This window comes from Perca flavescens, chromosome 7, assembly GCF_004354835.1.
Source record: "Perca flavescens isolate YP-PL-M2 chromosome 7, PFLA_1.0, whole genome shotgun sequence".
Classification (NCBI taxonomy): domain Eukaryota; kingdom Metazoa; phylum Chordata; class Actinopteri; order Perciformes; family Percidae; genus Perca; species Perca flavescens.
Genome location: NC_041337.1, coordinates 17,661,395 through 17,678,310, shown reverse-complemented (window position 1 = coordinate 17,678,310; position 16,916 = coordinate 17,661,395). Strand labels below are relative to the sequence as shown.

General features: G+C 41.1%; 1 protein-coding gene across 2 annotated transcripts; it reads left to right on the top strand.

The window, feature by feature from the left end:
• The first annotated feature begins 459 nt into the window (after positions 1-459).
• On the top strand, positions 460-16,513 carry bgnb (biglycan b). 2 transcript variants are annotated; one of them, XM_028583147.1, is made up of 8 exons: positions 460-688; positions 7,362-7,623; positions 10,623-10,735; positions 13,351-13,564; positions 13,689-13,799; positions 14,165-14,258; positions 14,746-14,884; positions 14,981-16,513. In XM_028583147.1, the coding sequence occupies exons 2-8, from the start codon at positions 7,377-7,379 to the stop codon at positions 15,176-15,178; spliced, it is 1,116 nt and encodes a 371-aa protein (XP_028438948.1). In that variant the 5' UTR covers positions 460-688; positions 7,362-7,376; the 3' UTR covers positions 15,179-16,513. The 2 variants fall into 2 exon arrangements, with proteins under 2 accessions (XP_028438948.1, XP_028438949.1); XM_028583148.1 differs by lacking the exon at positions 460-688 and adding an exon at positions 5,814-5,960.
• The last annotated feature ends 403 nt before the right edge of the window (positions 16,514-16,916 follow it).

Below are 16,916 nucleotides of genomic sequence, written 5' to 3'. Positions count from 1 at the left end.
TGTAACAGCTTCTTACAGACCAGCAATGTGATAACATTAGGATGTATACAGTAGTCTAAATCTACACAATTTAAGATAGATAGATAGATAGATAGATAGATAGATAGATAGATACAAGGAAAGACATAAAGAAAGAAAGAAAGGGAAACACCACCAAAATCTTTCTTCACTTTAATATGAAGAAATCTAAAATGTTGTAAAATGTTATTGGTGTAATACTATTAAGTCTATTGTTGTCTATGACTTTTGCATGATGTCACTTTATAAATGATCATAGGAGTAATATTAAATAGCACAACATCTACTGTAGCCTGCTATAATAGCACAGAACTACTGTACTCAGGCCTCTCCCACTCATCCTCCTCCTTCTCTTTCCTCTATCCAAAAAGGGGAGAAAGGAGGCTGGCTTGTTAACTTTATGGGCTTGACCCCCCCAACTCCCAGTCATTTCCTCGGTGTGGACTGAAACGAGCACACGCACGGTGCCCTGTCACGGTTCACAGTGGCACACAGTGGCGGAGGAGCTGCGGCTGGATGTCAGAGGACCACAGGGAAATACTGCAATAATCCCTAAATGTGATGAAAAAATAGGACTTTAAAAAGAAATCTCCAGGATAATCTGACGCACAGAAAGAGAAACGTTTTTTGTTTTGGAATTTGGAATTAAGATCTTATTTTTGTCCATAAGGTAGGGGTGATGTTTTTGTTGTGCTATTCAGTCTTGTAATTGGCAAGGGGCAACCTTTCCTTTTCTAGGTTGATTTTTACCTTACAAAATAATTCTATACAAAGAAATTACAAAGTTTTTGTGACATATAGAAACTTTTAAACTGTAGTTGTAGTGATATCGGTACAATTTGAATTCTAGTAGCTTTAAACTCTACTACTTCTTGTTATATATTTTCACATGTTTTATACTTTGGTAAGATCAACTTTTATATTTTCAGTTAAAGTTATCACATTGTTTACATAGTTTGCAATGTGCAACCTATTAAATGTGTATCTTATTCATTTGTTTTTTCCCCTCTCACGATTATTTTATTTAAATTATTATCCATATAATCATCTAGCTACTTAATGTAACCTGTGGCCGACTGATGCTGTAATTTTTTACCAGAGTTGCACTAGATGGCGCAACAAGTCTCCAAAGACTGCTCACTGGGAGCGATCATTAGGAGATGATAATTAAGCAAAACCTTTCTTTCCACTCACTTTATCCTCAAATCAACGCACCCTTAATCTCTCATTAGACTTTAAGTGTAACACAGAGCCTTTATAGGGTCTTTTACGTCCATCCCTGCATCATCATTAAGGTAGAATAATTATAGTGAAACATGCCAATCAAGTCAACCCACTTCTGGCACACATCTGCACTACCCTAAAATTCAGCCTCTGTATATACACACAGTGTTCAGATTGAAATGTGTTGAGAGAACTGTGGCCTGAGAAACTTGCTGTGTTTTATTTTGTCACATAATATGATGCAAACAAACATAAAGTCCTTTACAGGAAGGAGCTTTTAACGTCTGTGGCCCCATTCTGTCTTGTGCTGATGACTTCATGTCCAGCAGTGGTTAACTACCGTGTATGAGCCATTTATACTAGTGTATTTAACTGAGTCACCTTCAATAGACAGAGCAAACAGTGTCTGACTGTGGAGTTGATGGTCAGACAGTGAAAATTATGGTCTACATCAGAATCTGTCTGTTTCCCGACCTTTCAGCCTGTCTGCCAATTAGCCAGCCTGTGGGTTGACCACCCTACACCTGCTTGTCTGTCTATTCGTTGATTCTCGCTGCCTGTCTGTCCGTTCACCTGTCCGTCTCATCATCATTTTGTCTAAATTCAAACTCACATTATCCCTGTAGCTTATTCCCACTTTTGAGTGTTCTTTTACCCTTATTGATCAGTTTCAGTGGTAAAATATTCCCTTACTCTTACAATTTTAAATTCAAGTCAGTTAAATTCAAGCTCAGGAAATGTTGTCTTTGCCCAGTTTCGACAATACAATTTGCTTATTGTTCCATTTTGTTTTTTGAAAAAAACGTTTACAATCTCTATTCATAGCCCACTTATAAATGGCACAAACTTTGAAATTCTACACATTCTTTAAATGAGACTCATCTGCCCACAGACGTGGATCTTCAGGTTATTTGTCCGATATGGCCCTTTTATGATGATGATTGCTCTGCTCTCTGTTCTGCTCTGGTTAGGCTTCGTCTCTGCAGCCTTAAGCAGCTTCCCACCACATCCAAGCTTGGCAGCATCAGAGAAGCTGCCAAACAGTTCCTTTTTTAGGGATAGCAGTCACCAAATTACAGTCGCTGGGGCAGTTAACTCCACCCGAATGCTTCTACCAGACCCGCCTAGCACTAACAGCCTGTGTGTCTAAAGAGTACTTGAATTTAGTGTGTGTGTGTGTGTGTGTGTGTGTGTGTGTGTGTGTGTGTGTGTGTGTCTGTGTGTCTGTGTCTGTCCATGTGTCACATGTGTGGAGAGAAGGAGACATGGCATAAGAAAGTGAGGGAGTTCAGCCAAATGACCAGATTATTTTGTAGGTGGACTGTGATTCTTATACCAAATTAAACAGATAGTTTACATATGCATGCGTGCGTGCATGCGTGTGTGTGGGGGACAGCTTGCTTTCTCACATCCAAACATTTGTGTTTTTTTAGGTGTCAGACTTTATTGCAGCTTGGATCCTGTTCAGAATAGCATTATGGGTTGGAGGAATAAAATACAACTATCCCATGGAGCGACTCCAGAACAAAATTTAGATTTTATTCACTGCAACACAATACTAAGCCATGTCAGATATTTTGTGCTCAGTCAGCACTGTGATCCGTTTGAGAAACTCTGTGATGTTAAACGGCAGTGAGTGTTGACGTGGCGGCTGCCAATACCAGTGTTGTTGTGCCAGCTGGCACTTTTGGTGAGCTCTCTGCCCCACCTTAACTCTTCTCTACCAATGCAGTCTAAGGCGCAGAGCTGAGCTGAGCTGTGCTCCTGAGTATAAATACACAGATATAATGAGCCAGCGTTTTATGACTTGATCAATATTGTAAGGCTTAATGGATTTTGGCATCTGTGGCTCATTGTGGGCCAAAAGTTCAACATTTACTACAGACACAGATAATAACAGCAGCTACATGACATGCAGTGATAAAGGGGGTTTTGTGATGATTTCACAGCTACAAAACTTTCCCTGTGGAGAAAAGGTGGCAACAATATGAGTCAAAAGAAAGTGGGGGTTGTGTGTATGACTGGGAAGAAGGTAATGGTGATTGTCTTTCTCTCGACTGTGGTCATGGGAGATGATCTTGCGGTGATCTTGAGATGACTGTTCTTGGCAGCACAAAGACCATATAGCTTAAATATATGTTTGTTTAGCTTGACAAGGGCAAAGGCTGCCTTGTGGGAAGTCTAGTCGCATCAAAGTAAATGCGGTGGATATGAGGGCTGACAAGTACCCAGCACTTGATGGATAGTGCATGTAGGAAATGTAAAGCTAATCTCAGAAGCCGGGTGTGGGAAACTCAAACAACTAATACCCTTGTGGGGCGGATTGTTTACCAGATGGTGCTTTCACTGACACCGGGCATTTTATTGCCAGTCTGCATCCATCTCTGAATCCTGTCTCATATCTTCCCTGTTGCTCTTGCACCACTAGAATTAATATCTTTATAAAAGTGTCTGTCTTCCGTTGCCTCTTATGACAGTTTCAACCACCTTTAGAGGTCACATACATTATCAGTCTTATTCTGTGTGTGTGTGTGTGTGTGTGTGTGTGAGAGAGAGAGAGAGAGAGCTGACACACCTTTGGCACAGGTGGGGAATTTCCTCCCGTTTCTTCTTTGCTTTATTGAAGTAAAACAATCATTGCTGCCGAGTAGAGAGAACCCACCATCTCATTAAATGTTAAGATGATTCAGGAGTATAGACTGTGGCAAGAAAGCGGATGTGGACAACTGAACACTATACCCACATGTGATTGTTGAACATCTCATTTCAAAAGCATAGGCATTAATCGACTGCCATAACAGCCTCCACTCTTTCACAAGATTTTCCTGGCATCAGGGATTTGGTCCCTTTAATAGCGTTAGTGGGGCACTGATGTTGAGTGATAAGGCCTGGCTCGAAGTTGGCATTCCAATTCATGCCAAAGGTGGTTTTGTATATTACAGTTTCTGTCAATTTAAACTCAAAGACAGAGGTTAAACCTGAGAAAAAAAAGTATGCATTTGCACTAGTTTGTCTACATACTTTTGCCCATATAGTGCAGCAAAGAGAGCACTGATTACAAGTGTTGATTATAGACATCTCCCTGTATCTTTTGCAGCTTCATCTCTCATATCCTTCTCGCCACCGCCGACACATAACTCCCACTCTTTCTTTCTGTCTGCCTCTTAATTGTCATTCTACCCTTATTTTGGTCTTGTATAATCTCTCTTCCGCCCCCCACATTCACTCCACAGCACCTCGGAGACAAACACAGTGAGCAAGTCAAGAATAGCCGAGCCATCCATCCATCCATTAAACCACTCTTGGCCTTTGGGTGAGAGGAGAGCCGAGGCAATAACAATTAAGATTGAAGCTCTTGGTTTGTTTTTGTCTCAGACCGGATGTTTGGTGGCTTACAGCTTAACGGGAAGCAGAGGAGAGGAATTTGTACTTATACACCACGGCCAGACAAAAGTGGTTATTACAGCCAGAGAGGCTGCTTAAATTTGAGATGTAGTTAGTCTTATCGTCATGTTGTGTACATAGAAGCCTTAGTCAGTCATTCCTGGATGATGATGGACTATACTTGTTCCTGTGTCCCTTTTATTTCTCACCCATTGTCCCCAACACCTCTGCTTGCAAATCTCCATCCACTTCCACATCTTGACAAATCATTGCACACTGCACAGATTAGAGCAAGGGTGCTACATTTTAAGATTTACAGTACTAATTAATCCTCCCACAATGTTGCAAAGCTCAAGTTGCAGAAATCGTAGGTGTATAAATAAGTCTGGTGGCTTCTATATTCCAGCTCTTTTGTGTGTTGCGTGTCATTGTGTGATACTGACTATATATGCCCTTGTGTCCTTTTTGTTGCATTCTTCTGACCAAGCCAAGGCCAGTGGTGTTTTTTCTTCTGCAAAATGGTATAATTTGACTGCTATTTTTAATACAGGGAGCAGACTGCAGGGGCCAGTTATTCATGCATTCAGGCCAGGTCTATTTCATGCACAGGCTCTTTGTTTTACATATTTTAATGTGCCTTAGTGATACTTTTTATTCCTTTGAATAGAACAAAAACACTTTAAAGCAACTTTAAGCACAATTTGTTAATTCATCACCCACACACTGTGATGCATACTCTGACCACATTCTTCTTTGTGGAGTGTTTTTGTTCAGGCTTTTGTATTTTAAAGGATCAGTATATGTTTACACAACCTTGTGTGGAATGAGAAACATTTTCCCAACATTAAAAAGCCCCTGAGATCCCCCTCAAAAGCTTTATTATTGGAGTCTCTGCCTTTTAGGCCATTCAAAGCCTTGTGAACAGTCAGGGCCGCCAGCCTGGCAGTAGGCAGAGCAAAGATCAAGCAAGCGTTTAAATGGTGTCAAATTAAGTAGAATAGGATTGGGACAAGATGCAGTGAATTTCCAATTGTTTTGATGCTGTACAAACTCCTAAACACACTATCCAAGATTTAACTTGAACCTTCACTCCTTTTTTTGTGACGTTATTCTTCCCTCTCCTCCCCCGTTTCTCTTTCCACTGCTCCTTCTTGTCATTCATCTCTTGGTCCTGATAAGGCTGAAAGCCAAAATCCGCTCTCCTCTTCCAAAGAAAACATGATTATGTTGCGACAGGATTGTTAACTTCCCTGGAAAGATCTTTTTGCACGCTAACCACTGGCATCAAGACTCCCCAGCCTTCTGTAGGATTAAGGAGCTGGGGATCACAGAAGGTAATTAACACGACAAGGTTAGAGATTATAGGGTTTTAGGTCACCCCAGGCTCCAGTGTAGAACTGGGCTTTGATAGGATTAGCCTCAGGTTTAAATTAGAGTCACAATTTCCCACTGTAAGGATTAATTGGCCTGGTAATAATTTGGTTTTCTAGGAACACAATCTTAGATTGAGTAGGAGGGTGGAGAGGGTGGCGGTATTAGTTAGGTCAGTGCATGCAGGATAAACCAAGCAAACAAACACAGACACATGCATGCTCACACGTCTGGTGACCTCAATCAGCTGTGTGTGTGTGTGTGTGTGTGCACAGCTATGACATCATGGAGTCTGTGTTTCATGACATGCGTACACACTCTAAACACATGCATGCACACAGACACTCTTGCACATACACACCCAGTTTCCCCTCTAAATGAATGGCGGCTTTGTTTAACTGCTCGGCTGCAGGAATACATTTTTCCACTGCTGAGGTGATGTCCTCGACAATATCCGATTGGTCAGTGAGAAGTGACCTACTCTCTTGGGAATGGACTCGGTGTGCAGGAAGCAGACAGCGACATTGTCTCGGTGGTTTAAGGGACTTTTAATCCCAGAGTCAACTCCTGGCGAGTTTCCCTGGGGGAATAAGTCCATTTCTCCTCTACAGCCTGCAGCTCCTGGTCTTCCTGTTAGGTGTGGTATAAACAGCAGGACTTTATGATTAAGGATAAGCAGACCTATCATAATATTTTAATGTCCATTTATCACTGACCATTATCATTAGCTATAAATTTGAAGCCCTTGCGCACATGGCTGGAAGGAAGCCCCCCCACACACACACACACACACACACACACACACACACACACACACACACACACACACACACACACACACACACACACACACACCCTCCTACTCTCTGTGTGATGTGTATGAACCCTGTCGCCCACATGTTCTCATTAAGTACAATATGCACAGCAGACTATTCATGGCAGCATGATTATTTGCCCTCCTCGGTCCCAGGTTTTCTGGGCATCTGTGGACATCTGGATTAACACAACGTTTTTGGCCCCCAGGGATGGGGCCCCAGGACAGTCACCTGCTTTGTCTGAGGGTTATCCAACCTTGCTCATGCACTTTTCCTTTTTTGTCATTTTTTGACATCCCAGACATTTCAATGCCAAATAATAATAAGTAACGCAATATAATTCAAGCCATCTAAAATGACAATAGAGTTAAAAGTTTCAACAAAAACTGAACATTATAACTTTCATGAATTTAAGTTGTATGTTGGGCTGTTCTATCAGACTGCATTCATTTTACTTACTGTACCTAAGGAACTGGCAACTAAAAGCTATTTACATTAATGTACAATAAAATTGATTTTGCTCTCCTTCCTTTTCTTGTGTTTTCTCAGGTGTATAAGTGAAAGATGTTGCAACATTGCACCCTCCTGCTGTTGCTATGCGTGGCTCGGCTGCTCTCCACCTCCTCGGCCCTGCCCTTTGAGCAGAGAGGCTTCTGGGATTTTGCCATGGACAGCATTGACAGTGGCGGGATGAAGACAATGATGAGGGATGAGGAAGAAGGCTCGGCTGTAGAGGAGATCCTCCCCGACATACCTGTGTGCCCCTTCGGCTGCCACTGTCAGCTCAGTGTCGTCCAGTGTTCTGACCTCGGTCAGTGAGAGTGTGTGTGTGTGTGTGTGTGTGTGTGTGTGTGTGTGTGTGTGTGTGTGTGTGTGTGTGTGTGTGTGTGTGTGTGTGTGTGTGTGGGCTTGTTTAACTATATTTGTGGGGTCCAAAAACCGGGAGTCCAGTATACTTCTGGGGTCCTGACAGCTTTGTGGGGCCAAAATGCTGGACCCCACAAGTTTAAAGGGCTGTTTGAGGGTTAAGACTTAGTTTTAGGATTAGGGATATAATTAGGTTATGGTTATGGTGAGGGTAACACAAACCTGTGTGTGTGTGTGTGTGTGTGTGAGTGATGGTGTGTTTGTAGAGGTTCAGACAAAAAAGCAGATGAGTCGATGACAGAGTGAGCGAGCATGACCCGAGCCTTGCATGACTTTCATAGCTCCGGGGAATAAAGTCCCCACTTTGGTGTATTATCTAAGAGAGGAATTTCTTCCTTGGGATAATGCTGGTGTATTTTATCAAGTAAAGGCATGTCTTTGCTGATAGATTTTGTGTTTCAGACTTTGTGTGTAGATGCAGGGTGGGAGAGGAGAGAGGAAAAAACTGAGGCAAGAGGAGGTAGGAAAGAAAATAAGAGAGAGAGAGAGATGGAAAGGGATTAAGAGAGGGAGAGAGGAAGGTAAAGAGAAAGACGAAAGGGGACACTTTGATCGGAGGAGATGAAAAGTTTAATATCTCATCACTGTCTTTAAGGAGCTGTTTCATGTTGTTTTTGGGACTAAACGGGATGTTTAATGGTTACCCAAATACAGGAGAGGATGATGGAGGGAAGAATTAGTTAGTTTAAAGGGGTTTAAAGATGGAAGAAGATTGATAGAGACAAAGGTTGTGTTTATGTGTTAGGATAAGGATGAGGGTTATGGATATTCATAGTTATGAGTTCCACTAGAATAATGGATACAAAAAACATTAAGCTCTGTTTTTTACCCAAATATATCTATCTCAAAATATGATTTATTTTGTCTGCAACTTAAGTTGAGTCATGTTTCCATTCAAGCATATGCTTCCTGCTTCTGGATATTATAAGTGCATGCTTACAGGACAAAATAAACTATATTTAGTAGTTACGGATATAAAGATTCCTCACATTATACTACTGGCTATATAACTCTAATAAGCTGTCTGTGTTTAGACATAATGGCTTTGTTGAATCATCATTTTACAAGCTCTATATATTTACTGTCCCTGGTCTCTCTGCTTGCGGGTAAATGTGGAAGCGTATAATTTCCGAGATGTCGAGTGCTTATTTAAAACAGTTGTATTTTGGCGGTGGCGTCTGTCTCCTCACAATGTGCATCCCAGCATCAATGTCAGGCATTTGTGTTGAGGGGCGCTGAGGTTTAAGAGGGTGCTAGTTTTGTCAGTTTGTGGTAAAGGCTTTGAGATTTGTGGCAGATACGGGTGACGCACTGTGGTTTGGGGTTTGGGGTTTAGAGGGTTAAAGGGTGTGGGTGAAAGATTTTTCAGGTTTGTTTATCATGTCTGTTTGATGCAGGCATATACATTTGAAGGTTTACAGTACAGCTGGCAGGATGCATCTGGAAAGCTGCAGGTGTTGGCTGGAAGGTAAATATTTCCACATGAATCCACCTGGTAACATTGAGCACCTTTAGAGACCTTTACAGCAGCTCAATGTTATTAAACTTGAAAAAACCATAGACTGAGTTTGGTTTATAATTAGTGTATCTAGGATTAAAACTTGATGTTTAATCTACAACTTAAATGAATTTATCTTTGCTCTCTGATAGCAAAATCTTGCTTTAATTTCTTGCATAAAGCTACACTTTAAAGTTCCAAGCCTCCTCAGCCACTGCACCAGATCTCTCAGCACTGCGTGGATGTGGTTTGTACAGAATGTCAGAGGGGCTGCTAAGGGTTTGATCCTGTGTGGTGAAATGGAGGGTGTGGCACAGTACAGCCAAAGCCATATATCTAAACTTAACTATAGATGGACAGCTCTGTGTAGAGTCCTGTGGGACAGATGTGGTTGGTGGCAAACTGGATCCCAGTGGGACAGCTGGCGTCCTCTCTCACCAGCGGGTCTGGTTGCATCATGGTCGTTGACCAGATGAGGTTGGCTCTGGTCAGAATTGGCTTACCGTGGCCTGTCTGTGCCACTGACCACATCTGATACACTCATCCACATGTCCTCTGTGATGTGGTCTTGTTAATGATCACTGGTTGCTGGTGTTTGTGGGTGTGCTGAGTCATTTTTCGACAGAGATCTCTGAATGGAACAATGCAGGTGTATGTCTTAACGCTGTCTGCTTGTTGTAACCCATTCTTAGCCTCAATGAATTTATTGCTTGGTAAACAATATTCACAAGCAACCCTAACCATAACAGCTCTTGGTGTTTATGCTTGACACTGATTATTAACTGCACTTTTTCTCTACTTCTTCATTAGTTCTTAGCAGGTGTTTTCTGTCACAAAGAAACCAAAATTAAGACACTTAGCGCTGCAGCTTCACCACTCACACATTAACACACACAAAGCTTGTATTTTTCTGTTTCAATGTGTCAGGGTTGTGCCCGTCTCCATTTTATTTGATGTGTGATTTTGCTGACGGTATTTAAGTCACATCCTTTGTGACTTCTGTCAAATGGAAACCAGATGGAGAACATCTGGTGTCCCCATCTGGCATGTCTTTGTAAGTAACAACCAGTAATGTTAGTTATGTGCAGCTTTGACGTCTCTGTGTGACCTCCATGACTGTGTCTATGTCCACCTCTCATTAAAATAATAGACGAGAAGGCCCAAAGTGCTCATTTGAGATTGTGTGGGAGTGTGATTGGGTTCATGTTTAGCCCTGATGGAGGTTTTTAAAACACACAGTGACTATTTATTTTCCAAGGTCTATGTCTGACTAAGATATCCCAAAAGCTTGTCCATTGAAAACAAACTGTTTTTTAGGGTGTTCACCATGGAAGCATTTAATGGAGTATGATTCCCTTCTGTGTTTTGATTGGTCTTGTCTTCAGGTCTGACCGAGGTGCCAAAGAATATTCCTCTGGACACCAAGTTCTTGGACCTGCAGAACAACCGTATCACCGAGCTGAAAGAGAATGACTTCAAAGGCCTTACTAACTTATATGTAAGATACACAAAGAAAGCGTACACACACACACACACACACACACACACACACACACACACACACACACACACACACACACACACACAGTCCAGTGCCCAACATGACAGTAGTAGGTCATAACCTGTCTCAGGCAGAGTAGTAGTTCAACTCTATGTCTCCATAGATGAAAGGAGACTTAACATCTGTATGATAAGATCAGGCAGAGTAGTAGTTCAACTCTATGTCTCCATAGATGAAGGGAGACATAACATCTGTATGATAAGACAGTGTTGCCTCAAGCGCGCCTATCCCACCAAGGTCAGGGGAGGAAGTTACATACACATATGTAGCCCACTCACTCAATTCTAATTGGTTACAGGATTATCTTGTGCCCCGTTAAATCTGATAGATCCGTTGCATGGAGATGAATTGGTGAGGGGTACTAAAATGTAAAATTAGGATGTGTCTACAGCAGCCAACAAATTCAGGAATATGACTCTGACCAGGGTGCAGAGAGGCCTGGTTAGCTTTTTATATTAGCTATACTGTTAATGTGAGCCTAAAACTCCCATGCATTCATTCTTAGCCAATATATCTCGTATTTAACACATGTATCACATTACTATCACACCTGAATAAACATTAAACCACATTGATTGAATGTCATACAAGAAAATGTTTATTCCAGAATCAGGCAATTTAACTCTTTAAAATGTCCTTATGACCCAAAAGAAATCAAACAAAAATACACCTGGCAACACAACACAACGTTGGCGCGCTTGTTGGAATTAATATGAAAACCTTTAAGGAGAATAGTGTCTGTACTCACTGTTCCTTGGTAACTCAAAAAGCTGTTGCAGTCCTTTCAAACCCTGAGCTGTACAATGTAGAAACCTGTCCTGAGTCTCTGTTTGTGTGCAAAACTCAGGCTATTCTGCCATGCGGCAGCAAGTCCTGAGCACCTCTACTGCAGCAGCATAGGTAGCAGCATCCAATGTACACTATCCATAAATTCACAAACACTAATGAGCCTACTAAAGCTTAACTATAAATGCCCATATCATTACCGTTATCAATGTCCATACTCACTCAGAAACTTGGTGGAAAAGTAGGTTTCGGCACACACGCAGTCTCTTCTCCTAGCTCATGAGGGTGATAGTTAACTAGCTAACTTATTTGCAACAGTCCACACATGGCTATGATGCATTATTATGGATCCCACGCAGCTTCTAGGCAAGTCCCACTCTACGAAGCAGCCAGATTGGTTGGGGTTAGGCATTGACCTCAAATAGTTAAGGTTAGGATAGCCGACTGGTAAAGGGATAGGACCTGAACAAATCGGGTTCCGTTACCTTGCGTATGCAGGGATGCTTGGCCAATAGTAGCGTGTGAATGCTATTGAATGGCGGCTCTTGCCTAAAAGTTGCGTGGGTTCCATAATAACACAGCTATGACACCTGGCTGCATCCAATACGGAAGAAAAGCACCTGAGATGTTCAAGGGCTACTTACAACAGAGGACATTTCAGCATCTTTCAAAACTATGTGTTTCTCTATGTTTATGCAAAAGTTATTATATACCAGGGACAATTGAACCAGCCCATATGTTTTTGTTAACAGAAATACAGATCAAAGAACAATATATAAACAAATTTAGCAGGATGCTACACATGCATAACACTCACTACACTCATACACACAGAAACTGCAGTAGGGACACACACATAGAAACCCTGGATAAGATGTGTGAACCAGATGCTCACAGATGAATCTTCTGCATGTGATCTGGGGTACTTACTATGTTACTTGTTACGTAGGTAAGAATAGTTCTTGTAAATGATCCAATAGCATCTTCACACATGCATAGATGAGTGAAGAAGGACCTTATTTGGTAATCTATAATCTTGTATGTCCAGCATGAGTTTAACTACTCCTTCAGGAAGACAAGTACTTCAGAGTTGGGATGGTAGTACATGACACTACACTGTGGTTAAAAAGCACTGCTTAATCCTGAATCTCCTCAATCAAGATTTTATAAAATGCTTCTGTGTTAGTCATCAATAATGTCCCACTGAACATTAGACGAGCGCTTCTCAAGGATGTGTTAACAACTCAGCTCAGCTTGTATTGGCTTCGGTAGTGTGAAATACCATTATGACCCTCTGTTTCCTCGAGGATTTAGAGGTTCATTTCCTTTCTTTTTCACCCTCCACCGCCCTTCGCTCTGAGAGCTTTAATTGTATCAAGTTTGAGCCTAAAGCCAAATGGGAGTATTCAAGCTCACATCCTTGCCTCTTTGAGCAGAAAAGCTTTGCTCACTCCTGACCCGCATTCAAGAGCGCGCCCCAAGAGCAATATTAAGTCTGGCAGCATAGGAAACTCCTGACATGACATTACACAATAGCATCTCTATTAAGGTTGGTTTTCCTCAGCCTACATCTGTCTACATCTTTCAGCCAGCACAGGTGGAGAGACCGTCTGCTGGATGATGGATTGTTGCTGGATCTAACTTAATTCACTCAAACACATTCAGCCCTTGTGCATTCTTTATATTATTGTAGCTTTCTTACTTTTCATTTTCTGCTAAAGTGGTTGTTTAACTTTGCCTCTCCATGGCTGCTGTCTTTTTTTTAGGGTTTGTCTCTGAGGAATAACCTTATTTCCAAAGTCCACCCCAAAACATTCGTGCCTCTGAAGCACATGCAGAAGCTCTACTTCTCCAAGAATCTGCTGACCACTGTCCCCAAGAACTTGCCCGCCTCTCTGGTTGAGATAAGGATCCACGAGAACCGCATCAAAAAGGTGGAAGCTGGAGCCTTCTCAGGACTGGGCAACATGAACTGCATAGGTCAGAAATGCTTCACCAAATCTAGGCACTACCCTGTGGTGCTCACCACTGCCTTTGCCACTGTATGGAAGATTAAAGAGACTGTGTTTTATTTCATGTCATAAATATTCCTTTCATCTTGCAGAAATGGGAGCAAACCCCATCCACAACAGCGGTTTTGAGCCTGGAGCCTTCAAGGGACTGAAACTGAATTATCTGCGTATATCAGAGTCCAAACTGACTGGGGTGCCAAAAGGTAACAACTCATCTGTGTAACTAAAATGCTAACATATATTCAATGGATTCATCTTTAAAGGAATAGTTCAGCATTTTGGGAAATATGCTTATTTGGTTCTGGAAGGCAGATTTCTTTAATGGATTTTGTTTTTGGACAGAGCCAGGCTAGCTATTTCCCCCTATTTCCAGTCTTTATGCTAAGATAGACTAATCGTCTGTTAGTTGTAGCTTCATGTTTAGCTGACAGACGTAACATTGGAATCAATCTTCTCATCTTCTCTAAGAAAGCTACTAAGTGCACAAAAAAGGGAATGGACAGCTATGGGGCAAGATCAAATCTCACCCTAAAATGGAGCCTTGCATGTTCTGGTGTCTTTCTTTCAGAACTACCAGATAGTCTCCATGAGCTTCATCTGGACCACAATCAGATCCAGGCTGTGGAACTGGAAGACCTGAAACGCTACAAAAACCTGTACAGGTATCTTTTACACTTCAACATCATACTCATTTTTAATCATAACTCTGGTTTTTGTGTTTTGTTTTTTTTAACCCTGAGGGATTTATTTGCATATCTGTGAAGAATTATCCTGTGGTTTAAAAGGTTACATTGTAGTCAGCAGTGCCCCTCAGGGGTAATAATATGAACTACATTGACATGCCACAAAAAAGTGGCAGGATAAGTACTAACTAGTTTATACTTGTGTGGGCTTTCGCAACGCTTTCTCTTACTTCCTTTCTACACTCTTCTCTATTCTTTAATGTGGTTTTTTATAGTCAAAGGAGTATTGCCAGGCTGCTGTGGCCCTAATTCTCACCAGGCTTAATATCCCTTTCTTGCAGGGATACTTGTCAGGGAATTTGCAGTTACTCCAGCTCACATTAGTAAAACAGTTCAGCTTCATGTACAATGCAGTGGCCTGCTTTCTGCCTATATCACGTTTCTCCTCTTGTCTTACTTTTTCCAGGTTGGGCCTTAGCTTTAACCATATCCGTAACATCGAGAACGGCAGTCTGTCCTTCCTCCCCAGGCTGAGAGAGCTGCATCTGGACAACAACCGCCTCACTCGCGTCCCCAAAGGCCTCCCAGAAATGAAATACCTACAGGTGAGTCTAGCACGCATACATTTTATTTCCCATCTGAGATTGAATGTTTCACATGATGCTCTACTCACCCTCGACTTCGCCACACTTGCTTTCCAGGTGGTTTACCTCCATTCCAACAATATCGACCAGGTGGGCACGAATGACTTCTGCCCTCGAGGATTTGGGATGAAGAGGACATTTTATAACGGCATCAGCTTGTTTTCTAACCCTGTCAACTACTGGGAGGTGCAGCCTGCAACGTTCCGCTGTGTCAGCGACCGGCTGGCCATTCAGTTTGGCAACTACAAAAAGTAAAGACAGGAGGATACAGAGAGATGGAGAGAGTGAGGGGAAGGTGATGGCGGAGGAGCAGATAATTTAAATAATGAAAAAAACTTGAGAGATGGAGGAAAGGGAATTCCTATTTGAGATTATTATCTTTATTATTGTTTTTGTAGAGAGGATAAGTTATGGAGAGGTTGGGCAAATAAACTGTTGAAATAGAAAGAGAAGTGAAGTTTTCCCCAAGCCTAAATCGATGAAAAATGAAAACCTGTGAAGCATTTTTCATTCCATATTTTTTACACAATAGTGCTTATTGTGTATAATAAAATAAAATAAGTCTTTTTTTAAATTAATATTTTGGTTAAGATTACAAGTAAAATATAGAAAAGCAATACATTATAGATTTTTTATATATACATATAAAGGGGTTCTGTATGACTTTCTGTATGGTGCTGATTTGGGAGATAAACAAGAAATAGACAACGCATTGTCTCTGTTTCACTGGTCTGAAGCCATTTGGCCTCAACTAACTAATCACAGATTTTGGGCTGTTTCCCACCATTTACAAAGACAAAAACAACTGCACAAAATGTAGAAACTATTATTCACCTTTATCAGTTCAAAAACACTTTTTGTATATATCACGGATTTTGACATTTTAAAATTCCCCTCATCAGTGCTAAACATCTTCTCTCATTGATCCGAGGTAACTGAACCACCAGCCTAGCCTGCCTGTGTAACGTGTCTATTATGTGCCTTTACTAAACATTATGCTCTCTGTATAATACTTTAATGCAGTATTCCTTGAGGGGACACTAGTGGTAGTGGTTTTTTTTGCCCCATTTAGAGAAAACACACATCCGCTTTGCTTTGAGACAATGAAGGCAGTGTGTTCACATAGTGATACGAACAATAGTAGTGTTGATGCATTGTTTTGCACAGTTTTTTTTTTTTCTGTTATGCTTTATCTGCTTCAGGGTTATTGGAGGGTTAGATGGTTTACATTGGTAGACCTATGTGGAACTACTTTAGCCATTAAAATTCTGTCCTGTCTCTATACTATAATCTGACAAGCTACTGCTGCATGTGAATAAAGACATTTTAGCCTGCTGCATAAAGCCAGAGAACAACTGATGCCCCTGGGTTGGATGCTGTGTGTAAGAAATAAAAAATGTATATCAAACCTGGAAAACAATTGATAAATGAATCCAAAAGACTTTTGGATTGCACACATGCACAATGCGGTCACATTACATGCATTATTTGACAATAACTGATTATTTGGACATTCATGGGATTCAATCCTAAAGTGTATGAGAGAGAGTTGACACAGCGCTGTGGAGATATAATAATGATATTTTAATACTGTGGACAGTGAAATTCAAAGATAATATTGACTTAAAATCATGAAGGTGTCTTCAATTTAAATCCATATCTTAATTTCTATATGAGCATTTCATCTGATATAGGAAAAGGAAAATAAAGTCTAAATAGTCATTCAGAGTCAATATGACTATAATGTCTTTTTTTCATCGATGAAAAGAATGAAAATGTAGTGTTTAATTAGATTTTTGTGTGTCACTATTGTTTTTGCCTTCACCAGAAGTACTGCAATTGTTTGTCACATTCGTCCTGTAATGTGATATTCAATCCCACATTTTCATGCTCTTCCCCAGAGGTCTTCTGTTTTCTGTCTGTCTTCTGCTTTCGCACTGATGAACACAAAGATGAACAAACATGCAGACTAAGATAATAGAGTTATATTGTA